At 41.7% G+C, this 21,136-nt stretch overlaps 3 protein-coding genes across 3 annotated transcripts; all 3 read left to right on the top strand.

Moving 5' to 3' along the window:
• Window positions 1–1,660, top strand: LOC111226655. The gene is made up of 2 exons (XM_022751919.1): window positions 1–259; window positions 518–1,660. Exons 1-2 carry the CDS (start codon window positions 91–93, stop codon window positions 1,216–1,218), a joined length of 870 nt encoding a protein of 289 aa, XP_022607640.1. The 5' UTR covers window positions 1–90; the 3' UTR covers window positions 1,219–1,660.
• A 2,956-nt stretch (window positions 1,661–4,616) lies between these two features.
• LOC111226620 (sodium/hydrogen exchanger 2-like) lies at window positions 4,617–13,748 on the top strand. The gene is made up of 13 exons (XM_022751866.1): window positions 4,617–4,860; window positions 5,423–5,645; window positions 6,402–6,642; window positions 6,742–6,992; window positions 7,102–7,319; window positions 9,199–9,395; window positions 9,514–9,603; window positions 10,037–10,107; window positions 10,299–10,433; window positions 11,496–11,592; window positions 11,718–11,846; window positions 13,117–13,180; window positions 13,564–13,748. The coding sequence occupies exons 1-13, from the start codon at window positions 4,617–4,619 to the stop codon at window positions 13,746–13,748; spliced, it is 2,145 nt and encodes a 714-aa protein (XP_022607587.1).
• A 609-nt stretch (window positions 13,749–14,357) lies between these two features.
• On the top strand, window positions 14,358–17,648 carry LOC111226716 (transmembrane protein 182-like). Its single transcript, XM_022752006.1, has 5 exons — window positions 14,358–14,641; window positions 15,831–15,942; window positions 16,339–16,437; window positions 16,955–17,092; window positions 17,413–17,648. Exons 1-5 carry the CDS (start codon window positions 14,468–14,470, stop codon window positions 17,631–17,633), a joined length of 744 nt encoding a protein of 247 aa, XP_022607727.1. The 5' UTR covers window positions 14,358–14,467; the 3' UTR covers window positions 17,634–17,648.
• The last annotated feature ends 3,488 nt before the right edge of the window (window positions 17,649–21,136 follow it).

Genomic DNA, 21,136 nt, shown 5'->3' with positions numbered 1-21,136 from the left:
GGCAAACGCTATCACATTGGGTGTGCCTAAGACTTACACCCAGAAGAAGCTAAAGAGAGACATTAAAGAAGAGGACAGTCCGCTTGCGCCATGCTGGCCGAAGGTTTTCTCAGAGTGCTGCTTTACAGGGAGGAGAGAAAGTTTGCTTCTGCTTCCAAACGACACAAAACACAGACGCACACTCATCGTCCGGACGCGTTGAAGTGTAGTCTCTCGGAGTCAGACTCTACAGACATACGGACGGATTCAACTGAAGCAGGTAAACAGCCTCATCAAATGTTTTAACATACAGATTACACAAATTACAAATTACCTGAGGTAGCGAGAAGTCTAATTTACCATACTCGTTTCATGAGCTAATTTCACATGGCCTAGTTCCCTTGCTTCCCTTTTACTAAAATGTTCTTGCTCTATCAGAAATTATTTTACTAATGAGTTCATACAATTTAACAAAATGACAGACCAAACTAAATTAAACTGAAGACAACTAAATGACCAGTTTATTTTCTGTAATCAGGTTCAAACCAGGAGGAGTTAGACTCCACCCATGCTCAGGGACTGAGAGTGCTGCCTCAAGATCCTGTAGGCCTCTCAATCCCTGGGTGTTCACCTTCCCTCGCCCTGGACCCTGACTTTACAGTTTACAGCCTTGACGACTGTAGCCTCCTGGAACAGTATCCAGACCTGCAGGTGGTCGACTCAGGCCGCATCTCACACAACCTACTGAGAGCCACTATCGCTCAGCAGGATTTGTACACTGCTCTCTCTGAAAATCACCAACATCCAGGATGGGCAGCCCAGCAGGAGCCACAAGGGGATCCTGTTTCATCCATACCAGACCAGGGATATCTGGTTATGGGGGCCAGTGTGAACATCAGCCTGGATCTGCCCGGATCAGGGTTGGAGCCCATGTCAAACTCTGTATTGAATGGGCTGCTGGAGAAACAGCTAGAAGAGGTGTACATGCAGCACCTGACTGACAACTTGGCTCGATGCAACTCCCACCTGGGGAACAGCCTCCTGCACGGTCTGGTGCCGCCGCCGCAGCCCGGCAGCCAGCCGCAGGGGCCAGACTCACTGGAGGCCAGTCTGGAAAGATCAGGAGGAGACAGCGACAAGAAGATTAGTTATCTGAGCACCCAGAACATAGTACCCTGCTCATCCAACTTCAGCTCCCCTGTACTGAGGATTTCAGAGACTGACAATACTCATCAGTAATGAAACGTGATGAATACATCCTGCAAAAGTATTAAATGTAATGGTTAGTTAAGCTTTTTTATGCCTCTGTACTTCACTCCCAAGTTTACACATACACATGTATAGATATGACTGTGAAATAGAGAGAAAGCGCAATTCACTAAAATAGTTCATACTTTTATTTTTAACTGTCTACATAGTGTATTTGTTAACTTGCTTGATGAAATGATGCCTCAGATTTACCTGCTCTCATGTGCCACCTGCTGTTAGATTGTTGTACTACAACACGCTGAATTTACCTGTTATACATGAGAATTTCTTTTACTGACATTATAAGTGGGTGTCTAATAGGCAGGTAAGATGATAGAGTAAACTGTAAGATCATTCTGCACATTGGGGAAACCTTGTAGACATGTATCCTGCAAAATAATCCCTATGGTATGAATAAACTAAAATGAAAAAATCTTGTCTTCTGCTTTGACAAGGGAAATAATAAAGAAAATATGCTCATTGTTTCCTTCTGTACCAGAATACAGCAGGAAATATATGATGTATCATGAGCTGAAGCACAGATGTTAATGCCGCATTTCTAAATGTGGAACTGAAATCTGATATCACTCTCAAATTACAGGTTACAGGTTTTTTTTGAAGCACAGATTAACAACTCCATCATTAAAGTTCTGAATCTTTTCTGCTGTTTCAGTTTCAGGTAATGACAAAAATTATACAAATCCAGTGACAGTTTTGTTTTCAATGGACCAACTGCAGCTGATGATACGTTACCTGATGATAACTTAATCTTGATATTTTTGTTTTTAAATTAGGGAGACAGTTGTCTACTGTCTATTATATATTTTGACTTTACTATGAAATATAATTAAGGGTTTGCCTGTTCCACAGATCTCAGTGAGGTCCAGCATGAGCTGACGGAGGAACAGCCTAAAGATTTATGATGCCTCTGCCTGCTTAAGGTTGATTTGTAACCTTTGAGGCTCAGATCCTCACGTCTGGGCCTCTCAGAGCTCCCACAGTGAGGGTAATGGTGATCCAATAACATGCACTAAATCACTTGGCTTTTTGGAAACCTAAGCCACTTCACTTATCTATGCTAAAAGATGGAAAATAAAGATTCCCAGAGTTTCTTTTCTGTAATTAACAGATTTGAGGTGACGGTTTCTAATCAGACTTTGTTACATACAATGTTAGTGAAGAGATTGGAGCATTTATGAACTGCTAATCTGAAAATTAAACGCAAACTAAAAGAAGATTTTACCCTTGGGAGATGTATAACCAAAACGGCTTATTCCATTTAAGTGAGCTGGATCCAGGATCCTTGTATTGTGCCTGCTGGCCCACTGGGACACTGAAAGAAACTGAGCCACTGCTAACAAAATCTGAATCACCTGTGCTTTTCCTACTGCGACAAGTCAAAATGTCTGCAGTGATAAAGGTTCACTGAGGAGAGGCAGCCAAGCTAACTTCATGTTAGTATTGCAGAGGGCTTCAGAAATGTAGACAATGCCACATTCAGACCTTTAAGGGAAGCTTGAGTCAAAACTATAAATTCTAGAGGCTGCACAACTTCGGATCCAAACATTTTCGAGTGCAGTGAAGACCTGCTGTCAACACAGTTATATTATATATCAACAAGTGATATTACCGTCCATGTACAAGAATTGTACTAGTATTGTATTGTATACCTGCATGGGCACATTTGCATAGTTACTCAGTGAACATATGAAAGCAGAATATGAAGCCATAACTTCATGGGTAACAAGATTCACTCTGGTAAAAAAAACTGTTTACAGCAACAGACTTAATTCACTGCAGACATTTCGACAGCAGTCGTTATTCTTGTTATTAATTACGCCTGTGCTTTTCCTGTTACATCAAAAACAAACCAGTGTAATATCACTGGGAGCCAATAGTCAGAGTAAGAGATGAAAAAAAATCTTAACTTAGCCCTAAAGTCACATGAGAAGACACCACTTTCTCATAAGGCATCTTTAATAAAGATTTTATAGAATGGTCCATATGCTCTGCAGCTCTTTTCCATAAGGCGTTAAACTCTCCACTGAGCAAACAAACAAAGCAGGCGATATCTGAAGAAGTCTGGCATCCTAAAACTTGTTCTTAACAGTGGCTTATTACTCACGAATACGTTTATTTAAGAAAACTTTTAGGTACAACAACAACAAAGTTTAAAAGCATGCGTCAGCAGAAAGTGTTAACAACGTCATTTTCTCTTTTTTGAGCTCTGGTTTTTATTATTCTGCAATCTGTAATTGCTTTATTTTTATTACTACATAACTAATTTCAATTTCAAATGGCAAACTATTCCCTGTGTGGTGCTCTGAAAAACTGGTTCATTTTCAATATCTGTGGTTATTGTTTCATCAATAATTCATCATTAAACAGATATTAGAAAAAGACAAAAATGAGCTTCAATCTGTTCTCTTGGAGCAGAGAAGAATGTGAAACAACTCTCCAAATGCTGCAAGAGATTTTAAAACTGGAGAAAAATATTTTCACATGCCATCTGTTTGAAATTTTGTTAGTCAAAAAAGCTGCACATGCAACATATTTTTAATATTAAGAGCATATTTGTTGTGTAGATGACCTGCACAACTAAATTCACTAACCCCATTATTGAAGCAAAAGCCTTATTCTGATAGCAGTCCTCACGTTGGCCATAAAGCTGACTAGACTGTGGGCATATTGAGATGATGTAAGGACAACATAGGAAGATGACAAGCTCTGAAATTATTAATAAGACCCTGGGAGGGAAAGATATTGTCTTGGCTGCAAATTAAAATCTTTTTGAGGATGTTTGTTCATTTCAGATAAAAAATCTCATGAACTCCATGATGTGCTATTCTAACCTGTTTGTTTGTCTGAAATGTGTGATGTGTGGTGAGTTTATCTTTCCAGTTATATCTGCACATATCTAGATATTAGAAATTCAAGAAATGAAGCACTGCTGTCACTATATTATACTTTTTCATGTCTCAGTATTAGAAAACAAAAGATGTCACCATTCATTTCAAATTATGTAAACTAATTTGTGTGCATGTGTGTGTGTGTGCGTGTGTGTGTGTGTGTGTGTGTGTGTGTGTGTGTGCGTGTGTGTGTGTGTGTGTGTGTGTGTGTGTGTGTGTGTGTGTGTTGAGCTCTGTACTGCTGGTTAGATATCATTGCTAGCTCAGGGATTCCTGTGCACATTAGTGGCTGCATGAGTTGTGGTCAGGTTGTTTTGTGTTAGTGTGTGTGTGTGTGTGTGTGTGTGTGTGTGTGTGTGTGTGTGTGTGTGTGTGTGTGTGTTTGGTGCTGTTTGCCCTCCCCCATGTCCATAACCCCTCTCCCATTCTCTCTCTCTGTCTCTCTCCCTCTCTCTCCTGTTGTCCCAGCATGGCCGCAGGATGGCTGCTCTGTGGACTCTCTCTCTGCTGCTCTCTGTCTGCCTGGGATGTTTGGGCCTGACACCCCCAGCTGACTTCCCTCAGCCCCACATTCAGCCCCCCTCACTGGGGTTCAACAGCAGCGATGGTGGCCTGTCTGTGGATCTGCCCATGGCTCTGAGGGTTTTCAGCGTGGACTACCACCATGTGCAGGCTCCCTTTGAGATCGTGCTGTGGATCATGCTGGCCTCACTGGCCAAACTGGGTAAACCTCAGATTTACTTCGTACAAGCTAACTTTTGATTGGATGTCACAGGTGGTTAGATGTTGTAATAGGTGTAAAACTGAACAGAGAATGTGGGAGTTACAGAATGTGACATTCATTCAGGGGTGGGAATGTTAATAAAAGTTACTTTTTTATAGTGATATTTAAATTTCTGTTACTTTCAGATCACTTACTTACGGTACATATTTCAAATATAAAGCCAAAAAAGGAAAAGGTTTGAATAAAATTCAGCTTGTTTATATCACATAAACAATAAAGGAGAATTTCTCTGTTCCACATTTTACAAAGAACTGGAACTTTAGTGCTTTTGTGAATTTCTTAGTTTCATTTTCCCTTTCTGTAATTGTTCACAAAAAGGCATTGTAAAGGAAACCAACAAGAGCATCTTGTTAACAGCCAACTCCATCATTATAAGAGTTTGTTTATGTGTGTAATGTGGAGAGAGTGTAAATTCTTGCAGCTCAAACAGTCACAACTCTGTTAAATCGAACTGTTGTGATGTCCTTTCAGCTGTTCTTCTCTCTCTCTCTCTACCCCTCAGGTTTCCACTGGTCTGGTCGAGTCCCCGCAGTCGTCCCAGAGAGCTGTCTCCTCATCATGGTGGGCCTCCTGGTGGGGGGTGTGATATATGGTGTTCGTCACTCCGCTCCCCCAACTCTCAGCGCTGATGCTTTCTTCCTCTTTCTGCTCCCGCCAATCGTCTTGGACGCAGGATACTTCCTGCCAGGGAGGCTGTTCTTTGAAAATCTCGGTACCATCCTCTGGTCGGTACACTGTCAATGTTCGATATGTCTGAGTGCAAAAACCTTTGAATACACTTTGTGTTTGGGAGGACACTTTCACTAAACATTTCAAAACTTTTAGACAGAGTTTTGTTTTAAATAGAAAGTTAAATTCTCCAGTTTGGATTATCAAGTTCTAAAATGTGCCAAATATGTCTATGTCACAGGGAAATATATATTGAATTTTGCATTGAACATATGTGGTGTAATTGAAGCCCTGAAACAAGCAGCTAAAAATATGATGGAGAAAGAAATGATGTTCCTATCAGCATCAGCTGTATTTTGTCCTTAGTGCTTATTAGCTAATGTTAGCACATTAACACACTAAACTAAAATTGCGAACATGGTAAACGTTGTTGTTGTTTGTCATTGTCAGAATGTTAGCATGCTGACATTAGCATTTAGCTAAAAGTATTGCGTGTTTATGTACGGCCTGACCCATAGACTCCCCTCAGTTTTGGCATCTTTCAGCTCATTGTTTTGGTTTTATTCTCCCACACCTTTACAACTGTTTGGTAAGAACCTGTTCTCCATATCAACTATAAGGTGATGATGTCAGTGTTGTTTACAGCTTGTTACACTGCCCACAAGTGACACAAAAAATGAATTAATGCAGATTTAAAGAGTTTATAAAGTTTAAAGAGTTTAAATTTAAGAGTTATATTGGGAACATGTGACTTCATTGGGTGTTATGAGGCCTGTATACTGTAAAGCTGTTGATTCTGTACATATTTCCAGGTATGCAGTCCTGGGAACCTTATGGAACGTGCTGGGCATCGGCCTGTCTCTGTACGGTGTGTGTGTGTTGGCTCAGAGCTCTCTGGGAGACGTCTCTCTGCTTCACTGCCTGCTGTTCGGCTCTCTGATCGCTGCTGTCGACCCTGTGGCCGTGCTCTCTGTCTTCCAGGAGATGCATGTTAACGAACAACTGCATATCTTGGTGTTTGGAGAGTCGCTGCTCAACGACGCTGTTACTGTGGTGAGGGGAGAGGTGGTGTTTATGCATGTGTGTGTGTGTGTGTGTGTGTGTGAAATCAAATATTTTATTGTGTATGTAATACACTTCTTTTCCCATCAGGTCCTCTACAAGCTGTTTGAGTCCTTTCTCCGTCTGCCATCAGTGTCAGGGCTGGATGTGTTGCTGGGTGGGTGCAGGGTGGTGGTGGTGGGCCTCGGTGGCCTGTGCGTAGGCCTCTTCTTCGGCCTGGTGGCGGCCCTCACCTCACGGTTCACCTCCAGAGCCCAGGTCATCGCCCCACTCTTTGTCTTCCTCTACTCCTACTTGTCCTACCTGACCTCAGAGATGCTTCACCTCTCTGGCATCATGGCGTGAGTGCTGCTGAGCATTAACTCAACCTCAAACACCTCCTTTTGTAAATGTTTTGTTTGGTAAAATTTGATTTTGTTTAACAGTCTTTGTTCCTTCACCTTCCTGTAGCATTGTGACCTGTGCCGTCACCATGAAACAGTATGTGGAGGCTAATGTGTCAGAGCGCAGCAACACCAGCATCCAGTACTTCCTGAAGATGTGGAGCAGCGTCAGTGAAACCTTGATCTTCATCTTCCTGGGTGTGTCCACCATACAGGACGTCCATATGTGGAGCTGGCCCTTTGTCTGCTCCACACTGCTGCTCTGCCTCGTGTGGAGGGCCACAGGTAACTTTAAAAATCATTCCTGCACTTTAAGCTCATTTTTTTCATGTCTACCAACGTACCAATGATGAACAGTTGACAAAGGGAAGCCTCAGGGATTACTTCAGGGACACTTGCATCAAGCCGGCATATCGTAGTAAAAAACATCACAAAACAGGAAAACGCCGACCAGTTTCAATCCACACTGGGTCTTCATCAGGGAGGGACTGGAAAGAGGAGTAAACCAGAGTGGAGTGTCGTGATTCCACATATAGGCAATTAATGGCCACAGAGGCTAAATCAGCATGTCACACAGTAAATATACAACATGTAGACTTTGTTAAAAAGAAGCTAAAACTCACAGTAACAATTATGATCATAATGATAAAAGTAACAGTAAAAAATATCCACAATAACACCAGCAACGATGACAGGAGGATGAAAGTTACATCTGTGTTTCTGAGAATTATATGTATGCATAATGAATGAAATAAAGATCATCATCATCCGCCCAGTATTATACAGAACTGTGTACTAACCCTCTTCCACGTATGAAGGAACTCACTGCTCTTTGGAATATAGAAACTGTAATTGGAAAAAACACCTATAAACATGGCCAAGACTCATCACTTTCTATATGTTACCTAAAGTTCATAAAGAATTAAAAGAGGCCCACTCTGGCTGCAAATGGGACCCATCACAGTTTACAGTCTACCATTTAAAAGACTATGTTCATAAGATATCGTCATATGTGCGGGATGCTACAGATGATATTGCCTGGGACTTCATGGGTATTATAGAAACATTATATACTAATATTTAGTGAGTCATTATCTGCCAGACAGAGAGGGGAGAGACACCCCCTACAGGTTTCATTGTGGAACTTACTAAGTGGGTGTTGAATAATAATGTTCCCCTGTTTCAAGACCAATTGTTCAGGAAATGTAAAAGGACGATTATGGGGGTTAGCTTTGCCCCAGAATACGCTCTCATCTATCTTGGACTTTGTGAGTCTGAATATGTCTTTAACCCTGAAATGAAACGCTTTAGTGACAACATAGAAATATATGATGATTTCTTCTTTATAAGGTTAGTTGTAAGGATTTGATGAATCTCTATAATTATCTTTATAACACTAATAAGAACATAGAAATCATCTATTGAACACTATAAAGAGAGGCTCCATTTCCTAGATTAAAACCATCAGATGATGATAAATTATATACTTTTTCAATGGTTGAGAAGGATCTGTGACCTGCACTCAGATTTTTAGACAGATCATATAAAAAGACCACAATCTCCACAGCTCAGGCTAAGGCGGCCTCTATTGGACGTCATCACTTCCTATAATAATCAAACAGACACTGAAAAGATGCCTCAGATACACAGTGAATTACTGCAGAGAGAGACTTACTACATTTTTTAATTCGATGCTTTAATTTATCCAGGTCTTAATGAGGAAATAGATTTCAGATCTGTTTTGTAAACTGATTCTCTCCTGTCATCGTTGCTGGTGTCATAGTGGATATTTTTTATTGTTACTTTGACTGTTATGATCATAATTGTTGATGTGACCATTAATTTTGTTTCTACCTAGTCTAATTGTTGTGTATGTGTGTATATTTATATTTCGTATAGATAACGATATTTATCATATTTCATTTGCCCCAAACTAACAAAGGCACTTTAATTACATCCATGGCTCAGTGCGAGTGTGACTGAAGTAAGGCCAGAGGCTTCCCTTTGTCCACAGTTGACCAGTTTAACTTCTAGAGCACCTTGCATTCACCTGGACTTTACTACTTCATAACCCTGAGCACCTGGTAATTCTCATTTGCCTTCGGAAACTCTTGATAAATAGTTGTCAAAATGGAGGGTTCAACATCTTCCCCCTCCTCTCGAGGTGTTCTGTTGCTGACCGCTGTGGTGAACAAGCTCCGGAGGAATGCTGTGACCTTTAGAGATCAGTTCATCATCGCCTACGGTGGCCTGAGAGGGGCGATCTGTTTCTCCCTGGTCTTCCTCATCGATGACTTCCCAAAGAAAAGACTCTTCATCACAACAACCATTGTGGTCATTCTCTTCACTGTCTTTGTACAGGTGGGAGAATAATGTCAAATGTGAATGTGGAAGAAAAACCAGTTCCTGTATTTATTATTTATCTTGGACATGTTTGGTTTCATGGGGTATTTTTCTGGTTATATTTTCTGATTTCCAGGGGATGACCATAAAGCCTCTGGTGGAGCTGTTGGATGTGAAGAGAAAGAAGAGAGCTCTGCCTACTGTCAGTGAGGAGATCCACAGCAGGGTGAGAAATTACAGCAATCACAGTGAAGTGCAGCGTCTGTAATTTAGAACACCAATATTACAGTGTACAGCGATTTTATTTATAGCTCAGAATTTAATTAATACATCGCCTCAATATAGATAGGTTTACCTTTGTGACTCACCAACAAGAGCATGTGTTGTAGCTTTATTCAAAATTTTATATCAGCTTCACCTTATTTCAATTTTCTTACTTTTTGGGAACACATTACTACACAATGTACACAATGCACTTTGTGCATGTTTGTGAATTACTTACTTGTAGAAGTTGCACATGCAGGGCTGGCGTTGTGGGTATAGTGCGCAGATTCACATCGCATTTGAAAATACAAATCATGACACAAAGCATATGGAACAATGTATTTAGAATCAAGACAAATATATGAATGATACGTTGATATCATGTCTCTTCTTAGCTCATTGATCACCTGCTGGCCGGGATAGAGGATGTGGTTGGTTACTGGGGGCAGCACTACTGGAAAGACAAGTTAGTTTCACTTTATTTTACCTTCTCCATGGATTTCCCCTGACATGCGTGGCGGAGCATGTTCATAAGAATAGGAACAGAAATCACCAGTAGATGGCAGCAAACACCACATGCAAAAGTTTCTGATCATTTTCCACATTCAACTGGAAACTAATGCATGTTGTGTGTGTGTACCTGTGTGTGTGAGTGAGGTTTGAGCAGTTCAACAGAAAGTACCTTCGCCGTTTCCTGATCCGTGAGGACCACCAAGCTCGCTCCAGCATCCTCAGAGTTTACCAGGAGCTGGAGAGAAGGGAGCAGAGAGGAGACGAGGAGGCACCACCAATGTGAGAAAGTATTTTTTGTTACTTTATATCAGCATCTTGCACAGAAAGGAGTCCCGTAAGGGTGCTAAAAACAGTGAGAAATGTTTCATGACCATCATGGTTATCTGTGTTGCTTCAAATCTTTAAAAAAAAAAGTCACTGCTCCTCGATGGTGAACCCTGGTTCAACTCAAATAATTTGTGAGATTCCCTCACAACAATATTTGCATTTGTTTTAAAGTCAAAAGTAATAGAATAGCAACACTTTCCCTGTCAATTCTGATGGTTTCTCCTACTTAAGACCCCAGTTAAAACACTGAAGCTGATTGAATATGTGAGTCTTTGCCAGTGGTGTAGTGGTGCCTGGTGAAATGGGTATACTATTAACATATGCCCCTTTTTTTTAAAAGCAGCCCATCCAGCAAAGGATAAACACCCTGTGTTATAAACAATGACCTGTACAACTACAATTTAATTCACCCAATAATGACCCAGCAGTATTTGCTCATTGTCACTTGAGTTCTTCATCAGGTAGTTAGGATCATTATGAATTTAACATTACTACAGAAGAGATGCAGATTTTTGCAATCAATACTGGCCCACAGACTAGGTGATGCTGTCTTATTGGGGCAGGGTGCAGTTGTGGGTGCTGGGCCATTGCTACAGCACTGATGTAGCATCACAAGGTAGTTTGTAATTCTTAAAGCAAATTTTTGTTTCAGTAGTTTTCTTCATTTCCCCTATTAATTTCATTAATGAAAATAAAGAGGACTTTTTTTTTTTGTGCTATTATAGAGGTGAACCAACAGGGCAGGTAGGCAGCAGGTGATTTCTTTTTCCCAGGTTGGCGTAGCATAGGCCTAACCCTAACCCTAACCCTAATCCTAATTGGTTTACCCTCATATTTTTACCCCAACCCTAACCAATCATTAAGGTGCCAATCAGAGGCTGAGTAGGGTGGGTCATGCCATTGCCGAAATAAGTAGGTATACGGCGTACACTTGCATATACTCTACATTACACCACTGGTCTTCACAACACAGTTTTTGGCTACATCATTGTGAACCTTCACACTTTGCTTTAGAGTGGACCCTCGCTCTCACAGCCGTCCTCTCTTACCCGAGGAGATGGACAGCATCAGGCGTATCCTCTCCAGAAACCTTCATAACTTCAACAATAAGGTAAATTCAGAACTTTTGGCATGAAAACAATATTTTTATAGCATTATGATATTAGACCAGAGAACTTCTACAGGCGTGTGCTATTCATATGTCCTTTTCTGGGTTTGTGTGTGGTCTCACTCCAGCAGACGCCGGCTTACAGCAGACACACTTTGCATCAGTACGCTACCACGGAGAAAACAAGGAGACCTCTTCACAGACACCAGAGTCTGGGAGAGAGATACTCATATAATACAATCACACACTGGTCACAGGTACTGTATGCATGTAAACACACAGGTTTGCCTGAATTAACATGTCATTAAGCCTTATTTTGACTCTCATTTTTCTTGAAACAAGAAAAAAATGATAACATAGTAATTCCATGTGTGAAGTTTAATTCCAAAATGCTACATACTTCATCAACTCTGCAGAAAGAAACTGGCACATGAAGTTTATCAGGCGGTGTTTGAAGCTATAAATGATGAATTGTATTTTGTCATGTTAGGATAAATACAGTATAGTAGATCAATATTTTTCTAAAGAAAAGACAACTTTATTCAAAGGTACTATATGTAAGAACTGTGTTACCAGTTTGTGAACAGATTGTAACATAACCAAAAAAAATTTTTTTCCCAACTTTATCGGTTGCATATAACAGCCTATGGATTTCTATCTAAAAGACTTTTCCAGGAAAATTGTGTCTAAGGATGTGACGTTTATACTCGCTCCAGAGTGCCTTATTGCCTCAGTGCCTCTCTTCTGCTTCCCTACAGGGCCAACACTGTGCGACACTAGCTAACGTTTAGAATTGGAGTCCTCTAACGTCAAACAAGACCGGCTCCCAACAACAAAATGTCTGTTCTTTAGAACCTGTTACTTTGTAGGTTTTATGTGCATTATCAAATTATTATGTTACTCATCCCACTCCTATCATCTGTTTATGTTAGATTAGGATTATCGTTGTCTCAACTCACTGCCAGACACATTGAGTACATTAACATAACTTGCCAGATCTATTCTATTATACTGAAACATTAGCACATCTACTTAGGGAAATGAGAGTTGTGATGGAAAATATCACATCAATTATGAAGTGTGGTAGTTCACCTTATTTATAATATTATGCCCTGTTCACCAACAGTTAGTGTTAGCATCCAGCAAATTATTGACATTGCTGAGACTCTGAGTTAAAGCTAGACACACAGCAATTGATAAAAGCTGGCTAGTTAGCTAACGCAAATATATCAAATAAATGCAGTCAGTATATCATGCAAAGAGAATGGATTAGTTCAAAATCCCTATAGCCTATATTGTTCTAACTAGCAAGCTGATCACCATATAGCTTTATAGATCCTATTTCAGAAAAATGTAACGTTAGTCGAACTATAGTCAGTTCATTGCCAGTCCTTTCGCCACACTTCTTTTTAGTGATGTGACAGCGCTGGAGAGTCACATAGTCTAAAATATAATATCAAACTGACATTGTGGGGACATTGTTTCAGGAAGCTATTGTCACATTTCACTGTGTTTCCATTGTTACAGCGGGAGGATAGAGAGTTCGATGGATCACACAGAGTGAGAGCAGGACTCAGCAGGTCTCACACAGGTAAAGTGCGAAACATATTAACCACATATTAAACGCAGGTTCTCCGTCCAACATCTACCCTGGACTAAGATCCCAAGGACTTTTATGCACAGATTTGATTGAAATACTGCTGCACAATGAAAATAGATTACAGAGAGTTCAACAGAAAGACTGTTTGTACTCAATTTATGTTTCAAGAAATGATTGTTTTATCCGCGCATCTGCTCTCTCTCAAGTTTTCAGTACTCACCAAAAAACACATAATATAACACAGAGTATAGAGACATATCATCAGATTGTCCCTTGTCTCGCTCCTCCTTCCCGCCTTTGACCCTGACAACCGCAGTTTGACTCTTCTGACTTTGTGGCTCTTGAGCCCACTTTAGCCTCTCCTCTCTCGCCAGTGTGCTCCATAAGCCCAAGGCCCATCCTCCAGGATTCATCAGTCCCAACAGCCTCAGCTCAGACTGGGCAAGTGGATCCAAAATCATCAGCTGCCAGAGAGGATCGGATCTCTCCCCAGCATCAAATACCCGTGGGAAGAACCCCTAAGAAACATCTCAGCTTTGTGTTGGAGAACGAGAAGTAGCAATGAAGACAGACTGTGAGAAAGAAAAAGAGAGGAAAAGACATGTAAAGCAATGAATTCTGTATGTTCAGCCATTTTAAAACGGCTCCATAAAGTAATAAGTTACTATTTGTGGGGTGCAAGACTGGGTTGATGAAAGGTTTTAGCCAATTACGGACATTTTCCAAATGAAATTATTAAACTGGGTTCAATTATTCACCTTCAGCTTTTATCATTTTGAGTGTTTGCCAGCCACAATAAAGCTTTCCTCAGCTCCATGTTTCACCTTTTGAACAGCTCTGGTGTAGGTTTGAGGGTCATTTACATCTCCGGTCTAATTCATTTTCAAAGTGGCTCTCCAAGAGTTACACCTCCTTTAGAAATACCTTGCAGTCATAAATGCTGATAGTCGCTGTCCACATTGTAACACACACACAAACCAATATTGCCTCTCCTTGTTTTCTTTATAAATGCACAGCACACCCACTGGTAATTTGACAAGGACAGCCTTCCTAAAATAACTCCTGCACCCCCCCGCTTGACCTCCTCAGTTGCTGTAGTTTCTTTCCCTGCAGCTCCCAGCATGCCAGGGAGTGGCTGGCAGAGCCAGACTGTTTTCTTTAGGACTGGGGCTGAGCAGAGGGCTGCAGTGGACACCAGTGAGGGGCTGAGGAGTCACTGACCTGAGGGCTGAAAGCTGAGGAGAAAGGGCACAGTGAAGGAGGTTTTAGGCTGGAGTCATGAGGGTGGGAGCAGCAGCCTTGGCTGGGGGGATTTTTGGGGCGGTAGCGACCCTGTGTTTCTTCCTGGCCTTTGGTACAGACTACTGGCTGGTGGCCAGTGACAACTGTGGACCATATACACTGCCAACGCAAACAACCCTGACAGGGGAAAAAGATGCCAATGGGACTGAGGTAGGACAGATACATGTGTGCACATAATCGTCCATAAACAAATTCATGCACAGAATGTAAACTTCACTGTTAGAACTGGTTTCTACTCTCCAGTTAAACAAATGCATATAATAATAGTCACAGCAGTATAATATCTTGAACAGTGAAACATCACATGTGATAACCATAAAAAGACCAGTGTGGAACCTGATCAGGTGCTATGTAGACAGTGGGGTGCATGCTATGCCATTGTAGGATATTTAAAGATGTAGTGAAGCAATTTAGTGTTGCACTTCTGTATAAGAGACAGAAAAACACTGGACAAAATCAATGCAACAGAGACTGAGAGAGCCTGACTTTTAGTCTGACTTTTGACAGACATTTAGTATGGGTCGACTCCCAGAAATGCCAGATCTTATGCTCCCAAAATGCAGTTATTGCTTCATTAGACCCTCCCTGCCCGGTCAGCTCACATGTCTGTCAAACCCCATTACCCCAGTTAGCAAAACAGTCTTTCTGTTGACAGATTAAGAATCTACAGTCATGCTAACCTGCTAAAACTGTTAACATTAGCATGCTAATACTCTCACCATGACAATGCTAACAAGCTGATGTAAACTAAGTACAATGTTTAACATGTTCACTATCCTGGTTTGGTATGTTAGCATGCTAACATTTAGTAGTAGTCCAAAATAACCCTGATGACATCATCAGAGCCATGATACAACTGTTTTCATTGATTGAGTAGTCAACTGATCTTCATGTGTAAAATCATGTGTACTGCCCTTTTAATTTCCCAGTTTATTCTTCCATACCACATTTGTGAGAAAGTTCTCAAAATGCAAAGTAAGGGATATATTTATAAAAGTAAATCCCCTGTGAGTTTCTCATGAACATCACAGCAAAACAGTCTTTCATTTTCAATAAAAGACGATGATTAAAGTTGCTGTGTGTTATTTGGTGCCATCAATCATATTTTTGACAAGCAAGTGGAGAGTATCACTCATGCGTGTTTCATAAGTTCCCCTTGAAAACCTCACAGACCAGCAGGCCATAATCAGAACCATGTTTGATGTCGTGGCACCACTGAAACACAGGCACACACAGAGCAGCTAACACAGACAGGCGTTGACAAAGCTGACAGACATTAAGGTTCATCCATCTTTAGATATTTGAGTGTGTTCATCCCCAATCTCTGTCTCTTCTTTAGATCCAGTTGGAGGTTCCTCCTCCGTCTCTCACCCTCCACCATGAGGGTTTCTTCTGGCGCTGTGTGTTTCAGGTGGAGCCCACAACACATGCAGTCCTGGCCACTCTCTTCAGTATGTAAAAAACTTTCTTTTAAGGTAGCAAAAAGTTTTTGTTGGGGCTTGTCCAATGTGGTGGCATGTCTCATGCTCAGTTGTGTGGTCTCCCTGACATGCTAACAAGTGTAGGAAAGAAAAATGTCTATAATTTGGATATTTGACAGAAATATACAGTAAGAAGAATTATGTTGGCTTTTATTTCAGTTTATGAGGCGTTTTTGGTTTTTCACTCTTGTGGTGTTTCTTATTTTTCCCTGGACCCAACCACATCCAGTCATTTTCAGAACCACATTATTTTTCTTAGGTTTTGAATTTTCTTTTTGAGCCTTAGACTTTTTTACTTTACTTACAATTTTTTTATTTTACTTTACTCACTATTTTTTTTACTATCCCCATTTCTTTTAACTGTAGCAAACCAGCCAGAGTCCAAGGTGTGTATCCATGGTTACCTCTTCCCTCTGCCTGTTGCACTTGGACCGGTGCCTCATCCAAGTTATGATGCTACAGCAGGTAATTTACAAAGTCACAAACACATGATGTATGTACACACACATGCAAGTATTTCCACAATATTGTAACTAACAGTGAAACTAAAATTTCAGGGCGGTTTTGACGGAGAAATAAATAAAAAAATATAGACATATTTCCGCTTCATATACATACAAACCAGGGTCAAAGCCATGGGTCAAAGTCCTACAATATAACTTGCAACAGCCACATTTTTTTTTATTATTTGGATTTTTGACATGTATTTAAGTTCAATATTTTCCTAATGTTTCATATCCCAACATGAGGATCTAAATGCTGTGTCAGAGCCATCCCCACAGTCCCCAGTAATACAGTTCTAGTGGTAATTACTGAATCTTATTAATTATTTGACCTAAAAGTATTCAACTTTAAGTGTAGAAATATTGGTATCTGGCTATATGACATAAAAAATATTGAGGACATGACCTCCTCGTCCTGAGGACCAATATACATATAGGTCCACTGCTCTGATGGAGGCCTTGTTGTGTTTCTTGTGCAGTGTTTCGGGGTTTCTGGACCCTGCTGATAATCCTCGGGCTGGTCTCAGCTCTGACTGGAGGCTTCCTCTTGGTCTGTGGTGTCCCCTTCATCAGCCACAAACTCTACAAGTTAGGAGGAGCCTTCCTCATCACTGCTGGTAAAATCTAAACTACTGCATGTGTACGTGTGGAGTTCATATAGCGGTGTGAAATATACTGCTGGGGGAATAGGTGAATGTACAGACACAAACACGTATTGCAGTCATTGCTGCTGTCAGCTGTTCATGCCTGTCACATAACAAATACATGCACACAGGGCAGCAGATGCCACTCTGCAGCACTGTCACTATAACAACAGCAGGTGTAAACACTGCTACCGTGGTAACAGTAGAGATGAGTAGGAGCTGCATTCCTCTGCTGTTACTCATAGCAGTGATAGCCTCTGTGTCTCCCTGACACTCTCTCTATCACTCCACAGCTTGCCTGTTCCTGTTCTTGCTCCTGCTCTACGTGCTGTGGATGGAGGTGGTGGACGTGAAGCGCTACGTCCTCCAGGAGAGAGGAGAGGCGTGTCCAGATGCCAAGGTTTCAGTGCTCTACGGCCTGTCATTCATGGTGGCGGCAGCTGGCGTGCCTCTGGAGCTCGTCTCTGGGTTGGTCTTCATGATGGTGGGCCGAGCGCTGCATGCCAGCAAGTGAGCTCATCATCTGGCCCGAAGGAGAAGAGTGGACTGACCTTTTCATGTCCTGCACTGGGACTCAGCAGCACACTTGTGGGATGTAAATACTGGCAGGAAAGATCAGCCAACATTACAGCACCACCCTTTGGATGTTAGGTAGCATGCAGGCAGAGACACTGCTGCTGTAGCAGTTTTCTATCACTTGCTGTGCTTGATTTCCACAAAAATCACCAGTTACACAGGAATATTAAAACCACGATAGTTCAGTGGTAGAGTTTATAGGATTAATGTGATATGATATGGATATGATACTGGCACCAAGGAGCAGTATAAGATGTTTTTTCTAAGCAAAACTCTGAATATAAATATTTCTTCCACTCAGCTGAATCCCACTGTCATTCCACCATTTGCTTCTTTTATCAATGCTGCAAATGAGCGGAAGGTGAGAAATGCATGGGTGAACCAGCTGTGTCCCCTGTCCTGGTTTTGGCACAGGATCAGAGTAGGCTAGCTGGAGCAGAGTGAGGAGGGAGGGAGGAATGGCTGGATGGACTGGAAACAGAAATGGCAGGTTTGGGTGTGGGGGTGGAGCAGGAGAGGGATGGATGTGGGTATAGGGGGGATAGAGAAAGAATTGATGTGTGCAGGGGGGCAACAAGGGGGCTTTGAGAAATGAACAGCTGTCTGTGGGTTTGGTCGGTGTGCAGCGGGCCGGCCACCTGCCTCCTTCACCCCAGTCATATTTCACCCCCTCATTCAAATCCTTATGCTTTCTGTTTTCAGCCTCACACTATTATGTTTCTCCATCCCACCCTACATGTAAATGTTAAATTCAGAAACCTCCAAACCCCTGCCTCTAATAGATGTTCTACTGACACATACCCATTGCACACACACACACACACACACACACACACACACGCACACGCGCGCGCGCACACACACACACACACACACACACACACACACACACACACACACACACATAAACAATCCCCCACACCATTCTGTCTGTTCCAAAGGGGAAACACAGACATGTGATTGTATCATAACTGCAACAATATTAGATCATCCTCCTTTTTCATTGGGCTGAATGTGCAGCATGTGGAAACAAGCAAGTGGACTCTCAATCACACATATCAGCTTTCATCTGCTGTAGTGTGGAGAAGAAGTGGTGTTGGGCTGGGGGTGTGTGTGTGTTGAATGTTTGCTTCAAAGACCTCACTGATCAAACACACACGTTTATGCACACACACACACACACACACACACACACACACACACTTGCTGAGATCAAACTGGCACCAATGCTAATTATTTAAACTGTTTAATCCACATACAGTGCTGATCCTAGTCCTGATTTATGTAATATATGTAAGACTGTAATCTAGCACCATGCTATAGGACAGCTGAGTTTACCACACTGCCTGTGATGTCAGAGGACACCCTCTAACTTTGGTACTTTGCAGCTGTTCTTTTACATGATGGTTACTGGTAAATGTGTGTGTGTGTGATTATATGATATACAGTATATTCAGTGGTGTGTGCTTGTTACTAGTTTTCATAGTCGTTCACTAGGACTAGTGAGTACAGAAGCAGCTTTTTATCAAACATGGTGAAGGTCACCCGATGTACATTTGCCAAACGGTTTTCATCCATAAAGACTTTTCTCTTGTTAAAAGCAAAACACGATGTTTGAAAAATATCTCCAATAAACCATAATTTATATGTTTCTGTGTCTGTCTGTGCTTCTTCACTTCATTGTGGTGCACCACGGTGGACTAGTTAAAGCTAAAACACTCACTTTAACTTAGCTTAGCTTTGAGAGCTACCAACAACTGCAGTTACAGTAATGATGAACTATTCTGAGCTCCTTACCAGAAGGGGCAAAAAAAAAAAAAATTATCCTGAGGGTGGTGGACGAAAAGTCATGGGGTTATTGAAGTCAAAAGGGTTAATCCTTGGAGGGGCACAAATGTGAGACTGACTTTTGAATCTATTTTTTCCACCAGTGCAAATATTGGCCTGTGGGTGGAGAGGTCAGGAGGGCAACCAAAAATCACGATTTGGGGCCATGACTATCCACAACAAATATAACAGAAATCTGGCAAACACTTGCTAACATATCAAATAACATTGTTTTGGCCCAAAAACCAGTCAATGATCATGGACAAGCCAAGAAACATGAAGACACGCTATTGCAGCAACACGCAGTTTAAGGAAAATACCGACAGGTTAGGAGGTTTCAGGGTTGAAACGGCCAACGTTCAGGGGTCATGTAAATGACACTCATTAGCCACACCAAACTAATTAGTCATTATTCACAACCTCGATAAATAGCTGGCATCATGTTCACTTGACTCATCAAGGTGGTCGAATTACCACAGTCAGCCAGCAGAGGGCTCTCCAGCTCTCCTCTTCAGAAGGACAATCTCCCATGCATGGACAGACAGAGGGGAGAACATGAGAGCAGTCAGTGGAAAGGAAAGGAGATGAAAGGCAAGGAAAGGAAAGGAAAGGAAAGGAAAGGACGCAATTACTGAACAGAGTATTGAGCTAGAACGCTGGCTTGTTCAATGACTGTAGCTCTTCCTAATCATAGTTAATTAACTCTTATGTCTCCTCCCCTGTCATCCACAACAATGGAAACACACTATCACTTCATTTAAGGAAGAAATAATCTTGCACTTGAAGTGTCAGCAATAATGGCATTATAATATTATGCATATGGCATAGTGAGCATCACGTGAATTAAGACATGACATGATAATAAAGTAATAAATGCTTTGCAAATTAACCCCGGCAGACCCAAGCAACCCAAAGAGCATACGTCTCGTTGATTAGGGGTAATGAGTGTGAATCATATGTATATGTGGATGCATTTGCATGGATATGGATATTTGTTGATAATTTCCCAGTATTTGCCGAAGGTTCCATGGATGTGATGTGTCAGACAGCAAACAGCAGGATGTGGCCTCACACTAGGTAGGGAAAACGAACCCTATAGGCGGATTCCTCACCCCTCCGTCCTTCAGAGCACCTGGACTGAATACTGGTGGGCTCTAATCCAGTCAAAGAGGGGGATACACTTGGTGAGAGCTCTCTCCGTCCTTTCTCTAACCCCCTAACTCTACTAGTGAGCCGATTACCTGCTCTGTGTGTGTGAGCTCCAGCCCGCCACGGCCTGACTGTGGCTCTTTGTGGGTGTATGTGTGAGTGTGTGTGTGTGTGTGTGTGTTTGTGTGTATGTGTTTGTGTGTGTGTGCAAAGGGCCAGACGGACACAGTTTCTCGCAGATAAAGGCTTTTCTCCTGTCAAAAATGACTGCCCTGATAAGAGCTGATATGAGAGAATAGCAAGCCTTATGGCATCACTCTTGCTTTTTTGTTTCTTTTGTACACCCCAAATCCCCAGGAACAGCCCCACCACCTCCTTACACACACACACACACACACACACACACCACTAATCTGTATTGGGGAGTATAGTGGAGGTAGAGAGGGAGCAGGTGGAGGGATAAAG

The sequence above is a fragment of the Seriola dumerili genome, unplaced genomic scaffold (genome assembly GCF_002260705.1).
Source record: "Seriola dumerili isolate Sdu_G_001 unplaced genomic scaffold, Sdu_1.0 BDQW01000161.1, whole genome shotgun sequence".
NCBI classification, from domain to species: domain Eukaryota; kingdom Metazoa; phylum Chordata; class Actinopteri; order Carangiformes; family Carangidae; genus Seriola; species Seriola dumerili.
The sequence above is the reverse complement of the archived record's forward strand: the minus strand, read 5'-3'. Positions and strand labels throughout refer to the sequence as shown.